The sequence below is a fragment of the Gavialis gangeticus genome, unplaced genomic scaffold (assembly GCF_001723915.1).
Source record: "Gavialis gangeticus isolate Ggan-Ray unplaced genomic scaffold, GavGan_comp1, whole genome shotgun sequence".
In the NCBI taxonomy this organism is placed as follows: domain Eukaryota; kingdom Metazoa; phylum Chordata; order Crocodylia; family Gavialidae; genus Gavialis; species Gavialis gangeticus.
In genome coordinates this window covers 102,036,588-102,052,504 of record NW_017729022.1, presented here as the reverse complement: position 1 = coordinate 102,052,504, position 15,917 = coordinate 102,036,588, and the positions used below count along the sequence as shown (strand labels likewise).

The window sequence follows — 15,917 nt, the reverse complement described above, 5'->3', positions numbered from 1 at the left end:
ACAGACCTGACCTTGAGGTACCATTTAGACATAATAGGATAGTTCCATCTCTGTGGCCTTAGTCTCTCTGCTGGTGATAAGGATTCTAGTAGCATATCTTCTTGGCCACTGAGACCACAAGACTGAGACCGCATGATTCAGAACATGTAATGGATAATAAGCATTTTTAATCACTGTGGGTTAGGGTGACCTGCTGGATATAGAACAATGCTTTATAATAGACATGATCTCTTAGTAAATTTGATTGCTCTTTTCTTACACATACACATGTGAACATTTGTTTTAGAGACGAAATGGAAAAATCACTAGAAACGAGCTTCATTGCATTTTAGATTGTTTCCTATTTCAAATAAATGATGAGGAGTTTCGAGACCTAATAAAGCTAATTGATCCAGAACACACTGGGCACCTCAGCTACCATAAATTTTTAGACTTGTTTGAAGAAAAGGAATCTCTAGTGAGTGATCATCAATATTCGTCTAAGACTATGCTTTTCTATAAGGACTGTAGCAAAGTATCAAGACACTTCCAAGTAAAACCTTTTGTAGCTTTCATTTAAGTTACTGTATTGCATATGCTTTTCAGCAATGTACACCTACATAATCTGTATTTCTGGATTCTTTTGATTCTGATGTATATACTAGGAAGCAATTTCACAGTTACCTAAGGTTTTTGGAAATGCCTCCTTGAATCTATTACAATCTAATTTACACGTGTATAGTGGTTGTGGAACAGATACCATTTCACAACTGTCAGCTGTTTCCCTGATATTTTGCAGAAGACCCTTTTATTGTTTTATCTATTATTCTTTATAACAATACATAGGTTATAAGATATGTGATTTCCATAGGTTGTGTATTTTCGTGGGCATGACTTTGAAAATTGTAGTGTTTTATAGTCATCTTTTAATATTTTCCTTAGAACCACTCATTGTACATGTAGTGAGGTTGTATGCTGTATCCTGTGACTGGAACTTCTATTCAGCATGTCATTTTCTTTTGACAGAGATACTACTGTCAAAGTTTTTGTTAATTGTAGTAATAAATGGTCTAATCAACAGTTTCCATAACTGCTTTCTAATATCGGAGTTCTTTATAATTTTCTTTAAAAATCACATTAATTTGACAACTGTATACATTTTTATTTAGGTCTTGTCTTAGGCTGGCATAACTAATCTTCCTGTAAAATATCAAAGGAACCCAGCAATGTCAAGATAGGCACTAGATACACACAAAGAGGTTCCTATTGAACAGTCTTGAATGGCATGTGTTGCTTTGAGAAAAGCTTTGATGTAGCAACTGAAATAGGCTGCATTCCATTCTGATGGCGCCAACAATAGATATTTGATTCATCAGCTCAGGTCCCTTCCACCTATTCTTGAGTTGAATAATGGTCTTGCTGAGAGTCTGGAACATACTTTTTATAGTTATAAAAGTGACATGATGGATGGGGGAACACAAGTATGGCAAAGTCTAAATACAAATAGGTCTGAAAATTAAACAGAATGTACACATTAATTAGTCTGGATTCATTTTAGAAGTTCCCAAGTAGTGGTGAAATGCCTGAGGAAGTGTTGGTAACAGAAACACAGTTCAACATGACCATCCTGGGATGAGCTTTCAGCTGGGATCCTCTGACAACAGGGCATTACCCTGCTAACTAGCATTTCACTCTCGAAGAACACTGAAGAGTAGGCCAATTATGGCCCCTGCCGTGGGTGTTTTCTTCCAAACTGCTGGTGAAAACCCACTGGAAAGAAAGCTTCACCATTGTCTTTAAGGATCCATCCAGTGACCATGGACAGACCTGTTGTGAGAAGTGCTCCAAGTGCCCTTGAAATACTCCAAAGGATACAGACATGCACAGCCAAAGAATCACTTTAAAAATGGCCAAAACACTTTAAAATGACGCTAAAAATGAGGAACACCATTGAAGCACTTTTTTTGGAAGCACTTCTTGAAGCAGCTATTTATTTCATTGGTCCTCCAGCATCCCACAGTGCTCTACTTCCCCCTCCCTCCATGCGGGCAGAAGTGGGGCAGACAGCCATTGAGCACCGTGCTTTGTGCTCAGCTGTCCTCAGAAATTTCCAGAGACTGGAGATCAAGAGACATGTGGGTATTCCTGCTCTCCAGCCCTCTGGCTGGATAGAATTGCTGTGCATGCCTTCATGTCTATTTTGAAGTGCTCTTTGTGCAGGAAAATGGGCAGAACAGAGCAGTGGCTGCGTGTATGTAAAGCTCTGGAATCCAACAAATGCATGCCTGCCCATGGCCATTGGCTCCCTGAGTGCTGCACAGCTGGTGGAAGAGTTCTGCAGCACTCCATACTGGCCCAACCCCTGCCAAAGAGAGATTCTCAGGGGGTACAACCTATGGAGGATATTTTTTTTTCAAAATGCTGCTGTGCTGCTTCATTCCTGAATGCTGGAATGATCCCTTAGGGGCTGCTAAAGCCATGGGAATGATAAATAAGCCCTGAGGCAGTTGCTATTAATGCTAACAATAAAGCTGAACTTTACACAGACAGACCATCTTCTGCCTAGCTCCCAGACTGGGATAGGTGAAAGCAACAGAAAATCACTTTTGTCCCCACTCAGATCTTGTACTGAACAGAACTCACTCAGGTTTGAGGGTGAAGCCCAATTACTTTTTAAAATTCAGGTTCCATATTTATTACATCTGAATAGCTCTTGTTTTAAATGCACTCAAGCTGCAAGTAAAAATTTGCTTTTGTAACTGCTGGTGCCACAAATTGATCCTGAACTACATATTATAGACCGGGTCTACTCTCAGCTGTACCTGTTTTATCCTACTGTCTTCAAATATGGCCTTCTATGACAGATGTACAACATTCAACTCTCTGAATGGCTTTTGCTCTACAGGGGAAAAGGAGGGGAAACAATCAGCAAACACTTTCTTTTGTCACTGAGGTCATTAGATTTCTTCCACACATATGACTTGGAATTCAAACAAATGGGCTGATCTGTCATGAGAGGTGCCATTCTTCCATAGTCACTTTACAGAGTAGAACAACTGGAGAGTGTACACATTGACTGATATTGTACACAATTTTGGAAACATTATCCTAAAAACTTTTTAATTCAAAAAACTTTTTTTTTAATTACATGGGTCATAAATGGCTTAATGAAACAAAACAAATTAAGAAGCCAGCTTCTCGTGTACTACCTTGGGACTACCTTGTAAGTAATAATGAGGTCCATTTTCAGTAACTGTTGACTTTCTGTTTTTAGGGTGCTTTCATTTTACTTCATGATTACCATTATAAAGCAGTGTAACCTGAAAGACTCTTTTTATTTTTGACATCCCTACATTTGCATATCCTGTCAGATAAAATCACAGAAAATTGGAAAGATTTCCACAAGGCTCTGCAGTCCCATGATCCTAAAAACGCTGATATTATTAGCAGAAATCACCTCAGAAAAATTTTACAGGAATATTGTCCTTCTTTGTCTGATGAGCAGTTTGCAAAGTAAGTTGCTGTTATTTGAATACATGTGACACTATTAATTTTCCTTCCATATTTTACTTCCTCTATTTTTAAAATGATGAGTCTGACCATTAGGATACTTCAATTTATCCCAGCGCTATTTCCTACCCAGGAACATAGACTCTAATATCTATGAATCTATGAATAAGCTTGGAGAGAATAAAGACACCAGTCCTACAATGGATCAACTTGCATCTCTTGTTTATTTCTATGGAAGTGCTGGCCCCTACCCTGGGGGTCTTTAAGAAGAGGCTGGATGCCTACCTGGCTGGACTCATTTGAGTCCCGTTTTTGTTTTGGGGTTTTGTTGTTCTCCCGCCCTGGGGGGGGTTGGGCTAGAAGATCTACTAGGTCCCTTCCGACCCTAAATCTGTGAAACTATGAAACTATTCCATGCATGTAAATATGCAAGACTTGGCCCATAAGGTTCAGAGGACAATTTTAAAAGTGAGATAGGCCCTTCATGAAGTAGAAATTTGATGCAATGGAAACTTTATCTCTTATAAACAATATTCAGCATTTCCAAAGAGAAATTCAAATACCCATTTCTATTCTCTTATTGTAAGATTCTGCAGTAGAATCTTGTTACAAAAACAATTTCAACCCTAGTTTAAAGAGAGTGGGACATAAGATGGCCAATTTGGGTCTTATTTTGAATATTGACTGACTTCATCCCCACACACATGTGATCATCAGATCTTCCAAATCAGAATCGTCAGACCTTCTAAATCAGATGTGTGTATAGAATCACAACCTCTACCTTGCAAAAAGTGTGGATTGTATTAGGCAGGGTCACAACTAGGGTGCGGTGACTGGGGCAGCTGCTCTGGGCTCTGACTTGCAGGGGTGGGGAGGGGGAGTTAAAAAACAAACAGCCAGTGGCATGGTGGCAACTGGAAGTTACTACTCTTTCTTGTGTGGCAGCTGTCCAGGGCACTTGGTTGCATTGTTTCCCTGCTGGTATTTGGTTTTTTATTGCCATGGCATGTCAGTCAGGTTATAACTGGCTCTAATTTGCTCTCCAATGAGCTGTAAAAATTCTTTACCTACAGCCAGCGAGTCTCAAAGAGATGGAATTCTTTCCTACCTTTGAAAACATAATAGGAAAATCAAAGAAATCAGTTCTAATCTGAACCTTGCCACCCAGTGTCCTGCTGATCATTATAAGTGAGAAGCAAACATAACAGCATCAATAGGAAATGGCTTTTGGAAAATATTCTTTGATACTAAAATATGAATGAGCACAAGTGTGTTCCCTAAAATCAAATTCCCTGAGTGCATTTTCCTTTCTATGAATTTTTTTTTAGAAAAAACTTTTGGTGCCCTTTATGGGGTTAATAACGGTCATGCACCTACTTCCCCACACAATGCATTATAAATATGTCCTTTCAGCATCAGGCAATGTTACAGCTCAGCATTGTATGTTCTGTACTCACTGATAACCAATCATGAGAAATTAATTATCCTTTTAGCTTTATTCATATAGTTCCCTATATAATGTTTTTACCATTATGGTCAACCATTATTTGTGGTGGTGAAATCTACAGTCAGACAACAGTGTGAAATTACAATGAGTTTGAATTGGAAAATGATTTCTACCTGAAATTTCATCATCTTGTATCAGAGGAAAAAAACTGCAAAAGATTTAAGGAAAGTAGAAACCCAGTGAAAAAGGAAAGAAAGAAAATAGTTGGTAAGGGCTCAATCTACTGTCATTGCAGTTGGTGGGCATCAGTCAGTGCAGGTCAGATCCAGCCCACAGAGCCATATCATTTGGTTGACAGGGCTCTAAGAGGGGCTGGGAATTTGAGGGGCTAGGTCTATGTCTGAAATCCAGGGTGTGGAACCCTGTTTCTGATGTGTTGCAGGTGGCGGGGGGAGGGGTGGATGGAGTGGGGGGGATGAACAATGGCTGCATAAAACCCCATGGCTCTGCCACTATTTGCCCTGCTGCTGGAGTTGGGCCAGATCCAGGTTCTGTGGAGTCCCACAGCTCAGATCCAGCCTGGGGAGTTGTATAAGTTTGACACTCATGCCCTAAAGGGAATCTTGGAAGGGGCTGAGCACTGGCGCTATCATGCAACAAAGCAAAAAAGAGTTGTTTAATTTTAATTCTGCTGCCAGTCCCACTCAGTGGGCCTGCAGACATACTTATATGATGTGACTGCTGACATGAGTAGAGTTAAGCCCATGTTTATGACTTTGTTGGATTGAGATTACAGGACTCAATACCTTGCAGGATCAGACTTTAGTCACACGGGTTGTAGAATAATTTGACAGAGGGAGCCTGATAACAAGATACGCTTTAACAAGCAATCAAAAGTTTAAAACAAAAAAAATGCAACGCACCCCACCTCCCCCAGTGTTTGAATGCAGTTCTGAAGGGTGTTTCTAAGGCTGCTGCAGAATCTGCATAAATTAACACCTTCCAGAAATCTCACTACTAGTAAGAGACTATTGAAATATATTTATATAGTGAACCATGCTTCAGTCCAAATCTGGGGAAGTGTTTCTGTCCAGAACAGCACCTAAACATTGTCTTGAATTGGGGCCTTCAGTAAGATGGAAATGCCAAGGAGCACTTTTTTTGTTAAGGAATAAATGCAATTCTTTTATCTAAATGAATGGAAGATTTACATTCACTAATTTATTGACTGCCCATATGATCTATTTGATTGGGAAAATGTTATGATTTTTCATTTAGGTAAATGAATATAGAGACATTACATTTGAAATGGCTCATCCACCAGTGAAAACTTGCTTGGAAAAACTGTAATAGAAATCTACCTTGAAAGTTAACAGATTATATGTTAGCCTTGATCTCTACATATATTTTTCAGCCATGAAGTTAATTTTAATGTTATGTCTTATTTAAGATCATCCTGGAAATATATTGGGGGGAAAGATTATGCAGAGAAACAGTGGATGGCACTGTTCATTCACAGCTCTAATGCGGTATGGGATGCCAGGTTTAAAGATGCAGTGTTTTTAAATAATAAATAAAACATAATGGAGTCCTTTAAACATGCACAAATTGAGCTTAAACCTGTCAAATCTGTGTTGGAGATATCATAATCAGACTGAGGATTTAACTCAGGTACTTTGGGGACATTGCATGATGCACAGGTTTTACACAAAGGTGGTGAAGGGACTAAATTACATTCTAAATTCCAGTGGTTTGGCCACATCAGTCTAGTTTATTTTAAATGACACTTAGGGGCTTCATTTATAATTGGGTGACATGACTCATCCTGAGGCACTTGAGGACAATTCTGCTTTTACTGAGGCAGAATGGTTGGCGTGCTTCTCTCAGATGGCTTTATATAAGATGACATTCAGACTGAGGAAGATAAGGGACAATTTTAAGGCCACTTCGAAGCCTTTCTATAAATTATATTCACATTGTTCCTTTAGAGTTTGTACCCATTTTCTGTGTGCAGAATGCACTTGCTTCAACTGAGCTAATCTTAGATGATGCTATACAATGGCTTCTTCTTTTTCATGTCTTTCCTTTCCCTTTCTGTCTGCTTCTCTCTCACTCTCTAAAATAGGGGAGCAGATTAGATTTAATAAAACAAAATGAAAGGTTTTCTTTTTGATTGATTTTTTTCTGAGGGAATGCTATATCTGAAGTTATCACAGGTATGCTTTTTCATGAAGGACACACAAAGAGTGGCTGGAGAGAATGCTGTGCCTTCATAGTGCAGTGCAGTGCCTTTTACCCAAGAAGCCCCTAGAGTCTGAAAGATATGAATTAAGTCTGATAAAGCTAAACTGAGCTCTGCAAGGTGTTTGGTGTTATCCCCATTTCACAGATGAATTCAACTGAAGCACTGAGAGATCACATAGGGCAGGATCCTATTTCACTTTACATGCTGCATAACTGCCCTTTTTGGCATTTATTCAGTTTGCAGTCTTACTTCACAGGCGATGTAAGCACATAAATGTCCGTGCAGTTACTCAGCATGCACCCTGCTTTTAATATTCAGTGGATAAAATAGAGGGAGAGCAATGGGGTTGTTTCTGTCCTATTAGCAGCAATGCTCCCTGCTAAAACCAAGAGTCCCTACCCTTTTCAGTTGCATCCATTTTACTGAGCCACACACCTTCTAGCTCTTTCTCTTCCACCTAGCCCCACAGATCTCCCTCCAACTTCAAAAGGCTGGTGGTTAAAATACTGTGATGGGAAATCAGAGATGTGGGTTTAGACCCCATTATGATGAGGGGATCCTATAATCTGGGTCTTCTGCATCCAGGGCAATATCCCAACCACACAGCTATTGGGCTAAAATATGGGAGGACCCCCTTCTTCTCCTCTAGTATCTAACATCCCCTAGTTATGGGTTTTGCTAGGTAGAATGTCACAATTTACACACATCCAGGGCAGGAACATATGGAGCTGTCTACCTGCCTAGCCATAAAATAGTTAACTGAACATTCCTGTGTGGACATTTATGCAATCACACTGCATTTGAAGTGGGATTACAAACAGCATGTAAGTGCCAAAAATGGCAGTCACATGGCTGGGAAACTGCCTTTGGGTGCAGAAAGTGCAGTAGGATTTTGACCATAGTGAGTCAGTGGCAGAGTGAAGTCCTGTGTCCTTTCCTAACTACTAGATACTAGGGCTGTGTGAGGCTTTGGGCCATACTTTGGATCCAGAGAAGCTTCAGACACTTTGGTGTCTGAAGCAGCGTGTCCAGATTGAAGCACTGGCTTCTTTAGGCTTTCTGAAGCAGTTCGAAGCTTTGGAAAAGCTTCGGAGCCACCTCAGAGATCCGGCCATAGAGTATAATGGGGAATCAATGAAATATCTATAACATTGTTGTTTTTTTGTCTAATTTGGATGAAGCTTGCAGCAGTGGTAGCCTCTGCTGAGAGCATGAAGTCTGCCATGTTTCAAGGAGATTGGTGCAGGGGTTTCTGGGAAACTGCACCCCAAATTCTTGAAAGCAAAACTCATGTCACGTCTGTGTTTAGCCACAGTGGGGTGAAAATTGCAGGGGTGGGTGGCCCCTGGTGAGGCCACAAAGACTGCCAAGTTTCAAGGTGATATGTGCAGGGATTTGGGGGGAACTGCACCTTAAGCTGCTGACAGGCAAAACTCGTGACGTAGATGACCCTGTGTGTGTTAAGGCACAATGGGCTGAAAACTGCAGGGATGGTTGCCCCTGCTGCAGCCATGAAGCCTGCCAGCTGTCAAGGAGATAGGTGCAGGGCTTCTGGGTTCTGGGGTCCTGCTCCTCTAGCTGCTGACAGGCAAAACTCATGACGTGGGTGCTTGTGGGACTGACTGTGTCTGTCTTGGGGCAGTTGATTGTCTGTATTGATTATTTCCTCTCAGTCTGTGGTTTTGTAGGTGTTAATGAGTTAATGAGCAAGGATTAACACCTACAAAACCAGAAACTAAGGAGAGGAAATAATCAATACAGACAATCAACTGCCCCAAGATAGACACAGTTGCACAAGCACCCGTCACAAGTTTTGCCTGTCAGCAACCAGAGGTGCAGGTCCCCAGACCCCCCCTGCACCTATATCCTCAACAGCTGGCAGGCTTTGTGGCCTCACCAGGGGCCACCACCCCTGCAGTTTTCACCCCACTGTGGCTTAACACATAGACGTGACATGACTTTTGCTTTCAAGAATTTGGGGTGCAGTTTCCCCCGAGCTCCTGCACTGATCTTCTTGAAACTTGGCAGGCTTCATGCTCTCAGCAGAGGCTACCACTCCTGCATGTTTCATCCAAATCAGACAAAAAACAATGACCTTATAGATATTTAATTGATTCCCCATTATACCCTATGGCTGGATCTCTAAGGCGGCTCTGAAGCTGCAGAGCCGCTTTAGCCAAATCAAAGCAGGAACCCGGTCCAGAGCTCCAGATTGGATCACTGGCATCCTAAGTGAGTGGATCTGAAGCTGGATCGAATAGCTGCCTACTCGCACAGGCCTGCTAGATACATACTGGCTCTGTATGGGAATAGACTATCATTTTGCTAAGCCATGCCTTACAATGCACATGTTATATATTATTCTCAACTTTGTAGGTTACTCAAACTATTTCCAATTATATATTTTTATCCAGGCTAACTTTCTGGATATTTCTTCCAATGGGATCCTTTATAAGATGCTTTTGGATAGCTTAGGAGTTGCTGTTTTACCTGGTGACTTAACTGCTATCAGCACACAGATATGAAAGGGAAGTCAACAAAGAGAAGAAAAAAAGACAAACAGATCTTTTGGAGAGGTACTGTTGATTCCCTTTTAAAATATAATAAGAAAACATAAAGAAAGGATAAACATTCACTCTACTTGTCTAAGAGAATGTACTGAGCTGAGTTCTCAATCCAAAGATACAAAACCCCTAAAATGTTGTACAGCCTCCAGTGTATCACATCAGGAGAGCAAGTGCATGGATCATTTTTCAAAGATTTTTGGACCCCAGTGAGAACTGTTGAGCTCTCCTCACATATTTCACAAGGGGCATGTCTCAGCACATCATTCAAGTATCTGGATATTTTTTCCTCCAGACAGCATTTGAAGTGTAGGCTTATGAATCTCCATGGAATCACTGAGGCTTATAACTCATCTATTAGAACTGAGTGTTCTCAGTGCTCCATACATTAAGACTAAGCTATATTCAATGGCTGTCAGTAGCTGCAGTCATCAGCCAATTCTGCAGCACTGCATGCTTTTGGGCACTCACTTTACTAGGATATTTCAGTCACCAGCTCATCTTTTCTTCAGCTACTGGATGATTTTGTATAAGAACCAGAAAAATCTGTATTGGGGTGTTTTACTTCTCAGCCCCCTTCATCCCCCCAAATAGACATTTAGTTTTAAAAACTTGAATTGTCTGAGATTGGCATAGATTTCAGGAATTTCATCAGATCTCTCTGACTCCACCTTAAGTCATCCATGACTCTTATGCTGCTGCCTGCTTGGCAGTACAGCTTCTGTGTGGCCCCTCTACCTATTTCTAATCTCAGGGATACTTTCCAATTTGGGGGGGTGGGGGGGATCTACTAGCAAGGAAGAAGCTTAGTTGTAAAAGTACTATAGATGAAAACTATTTCACTGAACATAAGAGGACAAAATGTGTCTAAGTCTGGGCCCTGCCTGGACCTATAGTGAGCTCTTCCTGAGATCTGAGGAAGGCAGATGTATTATAGACCAGTGGTTATCAAATTTTGAACTCAAGGCCCCTCTCACTCCTGACCTGCAGCCCCTTGGCGCTGCTGGTTCCCCTCACTCCTGACTCACAGCCCCCTGGCCTTCCTGGTGCCCCTCAGTCCCAACACAGTCTCCCATTCCTCCAGCCCTGCTGGTGCCCCTCACTCCTGACCCATGGGGGTGTGGGGCAGAGGTGGGGGGCATAGCCCAGCCACCCATGCTGCCCCCCATCCCACTTTCCCTCCAGCAGTGGAAGGAAGTGAAGGCAGCATGGACTCACCTCCCCAGTCCATTACTCCTCTCACCACTGGTGGTCTGGCTGGCGCAGGGGTCTTGGCAGCAGTGCCAGCAGCAATGAATCTTACTGCTCTGCTTCATACTCCTGTGCCCGGTCCCTCTGGTCAGTCCAACCAAGCTACAGCCCTCTGCCTATGATGGTCACAGAAATCAGGAGGGCACATGCCCCCCCACCCCCTTTGACATGTCACCTGTGCCTCCCCTGCTCCAGTTTACGCGGAGTGAGCTGCGGGAGCTGCTCTCCACTGCTGCCTGACTTCCACATGCACACAGTGACCTCTACCATATCATCCTCTTTCCACTTCCCCCAGTTCCAAGCAGCTCCTTGCTCCTTTAAAGGAGCAGCTCCTTTAAGGAAAAAATCTGCATTTTTTGGGGAAGCTGGTGGTAGCAGCAGCAGTGGGTGTAGCCCAGGGTGTGCCCCAGCTTACCTTGGAGGTCACGATTGTGCCAGATCTGCAGCCCCTGGTGACCCCCTGAAACCTGTTCATTGCCCCACAGGGGCCATGGATCTCCAGCTGAGAACCGCTGCTATAGACAATGTGCAAAGGCAACTGGACTGGGATTCAGAAGGCCTGGGTATGGTTGACAAGAACTAAGTATTACCATTGAGGTGTCAGACTGCCGGATGAACTGAAAATTGAAACAATGACCACTCCTCAGCTAGATGTTTAGAATACAATCCTGTTCTTTCATGTCTTGAAACTCTATATGAACAAGAACAGGGTGCATATTACATATCTTTGTACCCTTGAAAATGTTTGATCTGTGTTGCCCATTGGATTTGCCTAGTCCCAAAATGCCTAGAACCTATGACTGGCCATTCTATATAAAGTTTGTATATTCTACCAGCCTATTACTCTTAGTACTGGCAAAATAACTTATTTTCACTTTCATTATGCTTTTCAGTGTTTCAAAAATGTTTCACATAATTTTCTTTGTGAACCACTAGTGATGCCTCAGTTAAGAGCAGACACTGTTTCATTAAAATATTTTAGTGCTAGAGTTAAAATTTTAAGATCATCATCAAGTTTAGGGAGTCCTATAAAACTCACTTAATAAATCTATAAAAAATTAGACAGTTGAATAGTCTGCATTTTGCTCATGCATTCATATATGCTGTCAGACTCTACAAAAATAGTTGTTTTAACTTACCTTTTCATGGAATATAGTAAATCTATAAAAATGTGAAATCTATGCAAGTGGGACATCTTAAATGTAATTTTATTTCATTTCTCATTCATCTCTTCCTTTAAAAGTTATTAAAAATTTAATTCTGGCTTATTTTAATGGTTTGTGATGAAGACCACAGTATTTCAAAGAAAACATTATACATTCCAGGTTGGGGGATTTTCTTTTAAGGGCTGAGAAAGAAAATTCAAATCCAGTCTTCCCACATAAGGGAAAAATGAAGATGACATATATGTAGCTTCCAAGAAATGAGATATAGTGTTATATGAAGATACACTATGATCTTATGTACAAAACAGCACTGATGGCATTTCTGAAGGTCACTAAATAACACCTTTCCTGATTAGGCACCATTAACCTAACCCAGAGGTAGGCAACATTTTTTGGCCAGTGTCGAAAAAACCCACAATGCCTACCTTGGAAGGTGCCAGACTGCCAGCATCCTAGAAAAACAAAAAGTGGAGGTGGGGGGCAGTGCATGGCAGGACACACTGCATATTGGTATATTTAATAATCATAAATGTTGTCTTTGTTGTTGTGTACTTTTTTGTTAAGCATGTTGCAGTGAGAGAGAGAGAGGGAAAAAAGAGAAATAAGAGAAAGAGGAAAGAAAAAACAGGAGAGAGACAGAGAGACAGAGAGAGCAGAGAGAGAACCAGGCACACACACACACACACACACACACACACACACACACACACACACAAACACATGTGCATAAACCCAAAGAACCAGAACAGACACATGCGTGCACACATGCTTCCAAAACCAGACACATGTGTGCACACACAGATATACAGGAGAGGCAGACAAACACACAGAACCAGATGCATGGGTGCACAGAGCCAGGCTGCTGGGCCATCGGACAAAATCCAACCCAACAATGCCCTGGGCCTGCCAGAGCCCCTGTGCTTCCCTGGGGAGCCAGCCCCCGGACTGCAGCACGGCCAGCTGAGGCCCTGGCCCAGAGCCTGCCCATCAGCCCAACCACCCACTCCCCCCACACAGCTAAGCCCACAAAGGTGTGGTGCTTCTGGCAAGGGGCAGCACCAGTCTCATCCCAGTAGTGGGGCTGGGCCAGTGCTGGGCTTGGAGCGGGTGGCAATCAGGCAGGCTCAGCTGCAAGTTCTGCTGCAAGCAGTCCAGGCTCCATAGTTGGCAGCACCTACCCAGAGCTGGGGCTGGTTGCAGTCAGGAGGCTGCAAACAGCTGCATGCGTGCCTCAGAGCAGATGGTGGGGGCGGGCCTGAGGCAGCACAACCCTGGCCTCTCCCCTGTTGCCAGCACAGAGCTGATGACTGGGCTCCAGAGCCTGGAGCAGCTGCTTGTAACCAGCCTGGGCTCTGGGCAGCTGCAGCAAGCAGCAGGCAGGCTGCAAACAGCTGCACTGGGCTCCCCAGCCCGGAGCAGCTGCTTGTAACCAGCCTGGGCTCTGGGCAGCTGCAGCAAGCAGCAGGCAGGCTGCAAACAGCTGCACTGGGCTCCCCAGCCCGGAGCAGCTGCTTGTAACCAGCCTGGGCTCTGGGCAGCTGCAGCAAGCAGCAGGCAGGCTGCAAACAGCTGCACTGGGCTCCCCAGCCCGGAGCAGCTGCTTGTAACCAGCCTGGGCTCTGGGCAGCTGCAGCAAGCAGCAGGCAGGCTGCAAACAGCTGCACTGGGCTCCCCAGCCCGGAGCAGCTGCTTGTAACCAGCCTGGGCTCTGGGCAGCTGCAGCAAGCAGCAGGCAGGCTGCAAACAGCTGCACTGGGCTCCCCAGCCCGGAGCAGCTGCTTGTAACCAGCCTGGGCTCTGGGCAGCTGCAGCAAGCAGCAGGCAGGCTGCAAACAGCTGCACTGGGCTCCCCAGCCCGGAGCAGCTGCTTGTAACCAGCCTGGGCTCTGGGCAGCTGCAGCAAGCAGCAGGCAGGCTGCAAACAGCTGCACTGGGCTCCACAGCTCCGGCATCAGCTCTGTGCTAGTGGTGACTGCGCACGCACCTTGAAGCAGACAGTGGGAGGGGTGCGCTGCCTCAGGGGTTTGAATAGCAGCCTTCAAATCCCTGCAGGGGGGTTGCAAAGAGGAGCTGGACTGTTCTCAGTGGGGGCTGGTGACAGGACAAGGAGCAACGGGCTCAAGCTGTAGCAAAGGCAGTACAGCTCTAACCGCGCAGGTTGCATTAGAAGCCCTGCCAGTGTCCCCCACATCCACTGCCAAGTGCAGCCCTTCTGCCTGAGGGGCCCAGGCTCTCAGTAGAGAGGAGTGACATAGAGAGGGAGTACCTTGCACACCAGGGCTGTGCGCCATTCTGGACTGGGGTTGTTTGCATGGCGCTGTGCCAGAGTGACTGGGTGCTGCAACACGTGAGTGGAGGGGAGGCAAGCGGGCCACCTGCCCAAGCTGTGCAGGATGTCGTGCTGCTGCTGCCAAGCCACGCACTGCTGGCTCCCAAACAGAAGCTCCACAGTGATACATTTCAGACCCTGGCAACTCCAATGTAAATGGGCAATGGCCAATCAGGATATGTGGGGCTGGTGCAACCCTCCCCCGCAACTTTTTCAAGTACCACTGGGGTGCGCATACCCTGGGGAACGACCCCCGCATAGCACTGGGGTGCGCGTGCCCCGGGGCACAACACCAGCATACAGCATGGTTGCATCGAATGGTGCCGTGAATGTGGACAGGGTGTATATGCCGAGCCCGTGGCTGTCCAGCCATGAAAACCTGTTTGTGGCATGCTTGAACAGCACCATGAATGTAGATACGGTGCACATCAGTGTTGGGGGCGCCCCCCTGCCTGCAGCAACACAGCTCCACCCAGCACCCCGGCCCTGGCCCTGTCTGCTGGGATGAATGGGCACAGGCTGCCCTGCCAGGTGCACTCCCACGTACGTGGCCACCCCAGGCCAGACACATCCCTGCCCTACAGTGGGGGTGTCTGCATGCCGGGGTCCCTGGGGCAGGGGCCGTAGGCACTCACCGTGGGGCACTGGGCATCCTCCTGCCTTGGACTTGCATGGGTCCCTTTCACATATCACACCAGAAATAAACCTGTCCCCGCCTTGTCTCCCCGTGGGATGCCCTGCCCTGCCCTGGAACACACTTCGTGCTGAAGCCAGAGCTACAGCAGGTAGCCGGCTGGGTGGAGTGATCTTTGACTGGTGATGGCACATGCACCTTGGAGCAGGCAGCAGGGATAGGGCCCTGGCCCTGAGGCAGTGCAGCCCTCCCACTCTCCGCTCCGAGGTGCATGCACAGTCACTGCCAGCACGGAACTTATGCCGGAGCTGTAGAGCCCCACACAGCTGACTGCAGCCTGCCCTCTGCTTGCTGCAGCTGCCCAGAGTCCAGGCTGTGTACAAGCAGCTGCGCTGAGCTCCGGAGCCCCACCATCAGCTCTGTGCCGGAAGTGAGGGAGAGACCGGGGTTATGATGTCTCAGGCCCCTCCCACTGCCTGCTCCTAGGCGCGGGTGCACGCACTGGTACAGAGCTGATGCCAGAGACTGGCACAGCTGTTTGCAGCCTGCCTGCTGTACCCAGTCCTGGCTCTGGGTAGCTGCTGCCAACCACGGAGCCCAGGCTGCTTGCAGCAGGGCTTGCAGCTTCCCATCCGCCTGCTGGGAACAGACCGGGCTCCATCTCTGGCAGCAGTTACCCAGAGCTGGGGCTCGTGGTGGTGTGCCAATCAAAATGGCCGCACATGCCATGCTTGGCACGTGTGCCGGAGGTTGCCAACCCCTGACCTAACCTATATCTCCTTTAAGTCTATG

General features: G+C 45.4%; 1 protein-coding gene across 1 annotated transcript in view; it reads left to right on the top strand.

Moving 5' to 3' along the window:
* Positions 1 to 15,917, top strand: part of EFCAB6 (EF-hand calcium binding domain 6) — a 271,537-nt gene that overhangs the window by 151,631 nt on the left and 103,989 nt on the right. The window contains 1 exon segment of the mRNA XM_019515844.1: positions 287 to 532. Coding sequence (XP_019371389.1) covers positions 287 to 532 — 246 coding nt within the window.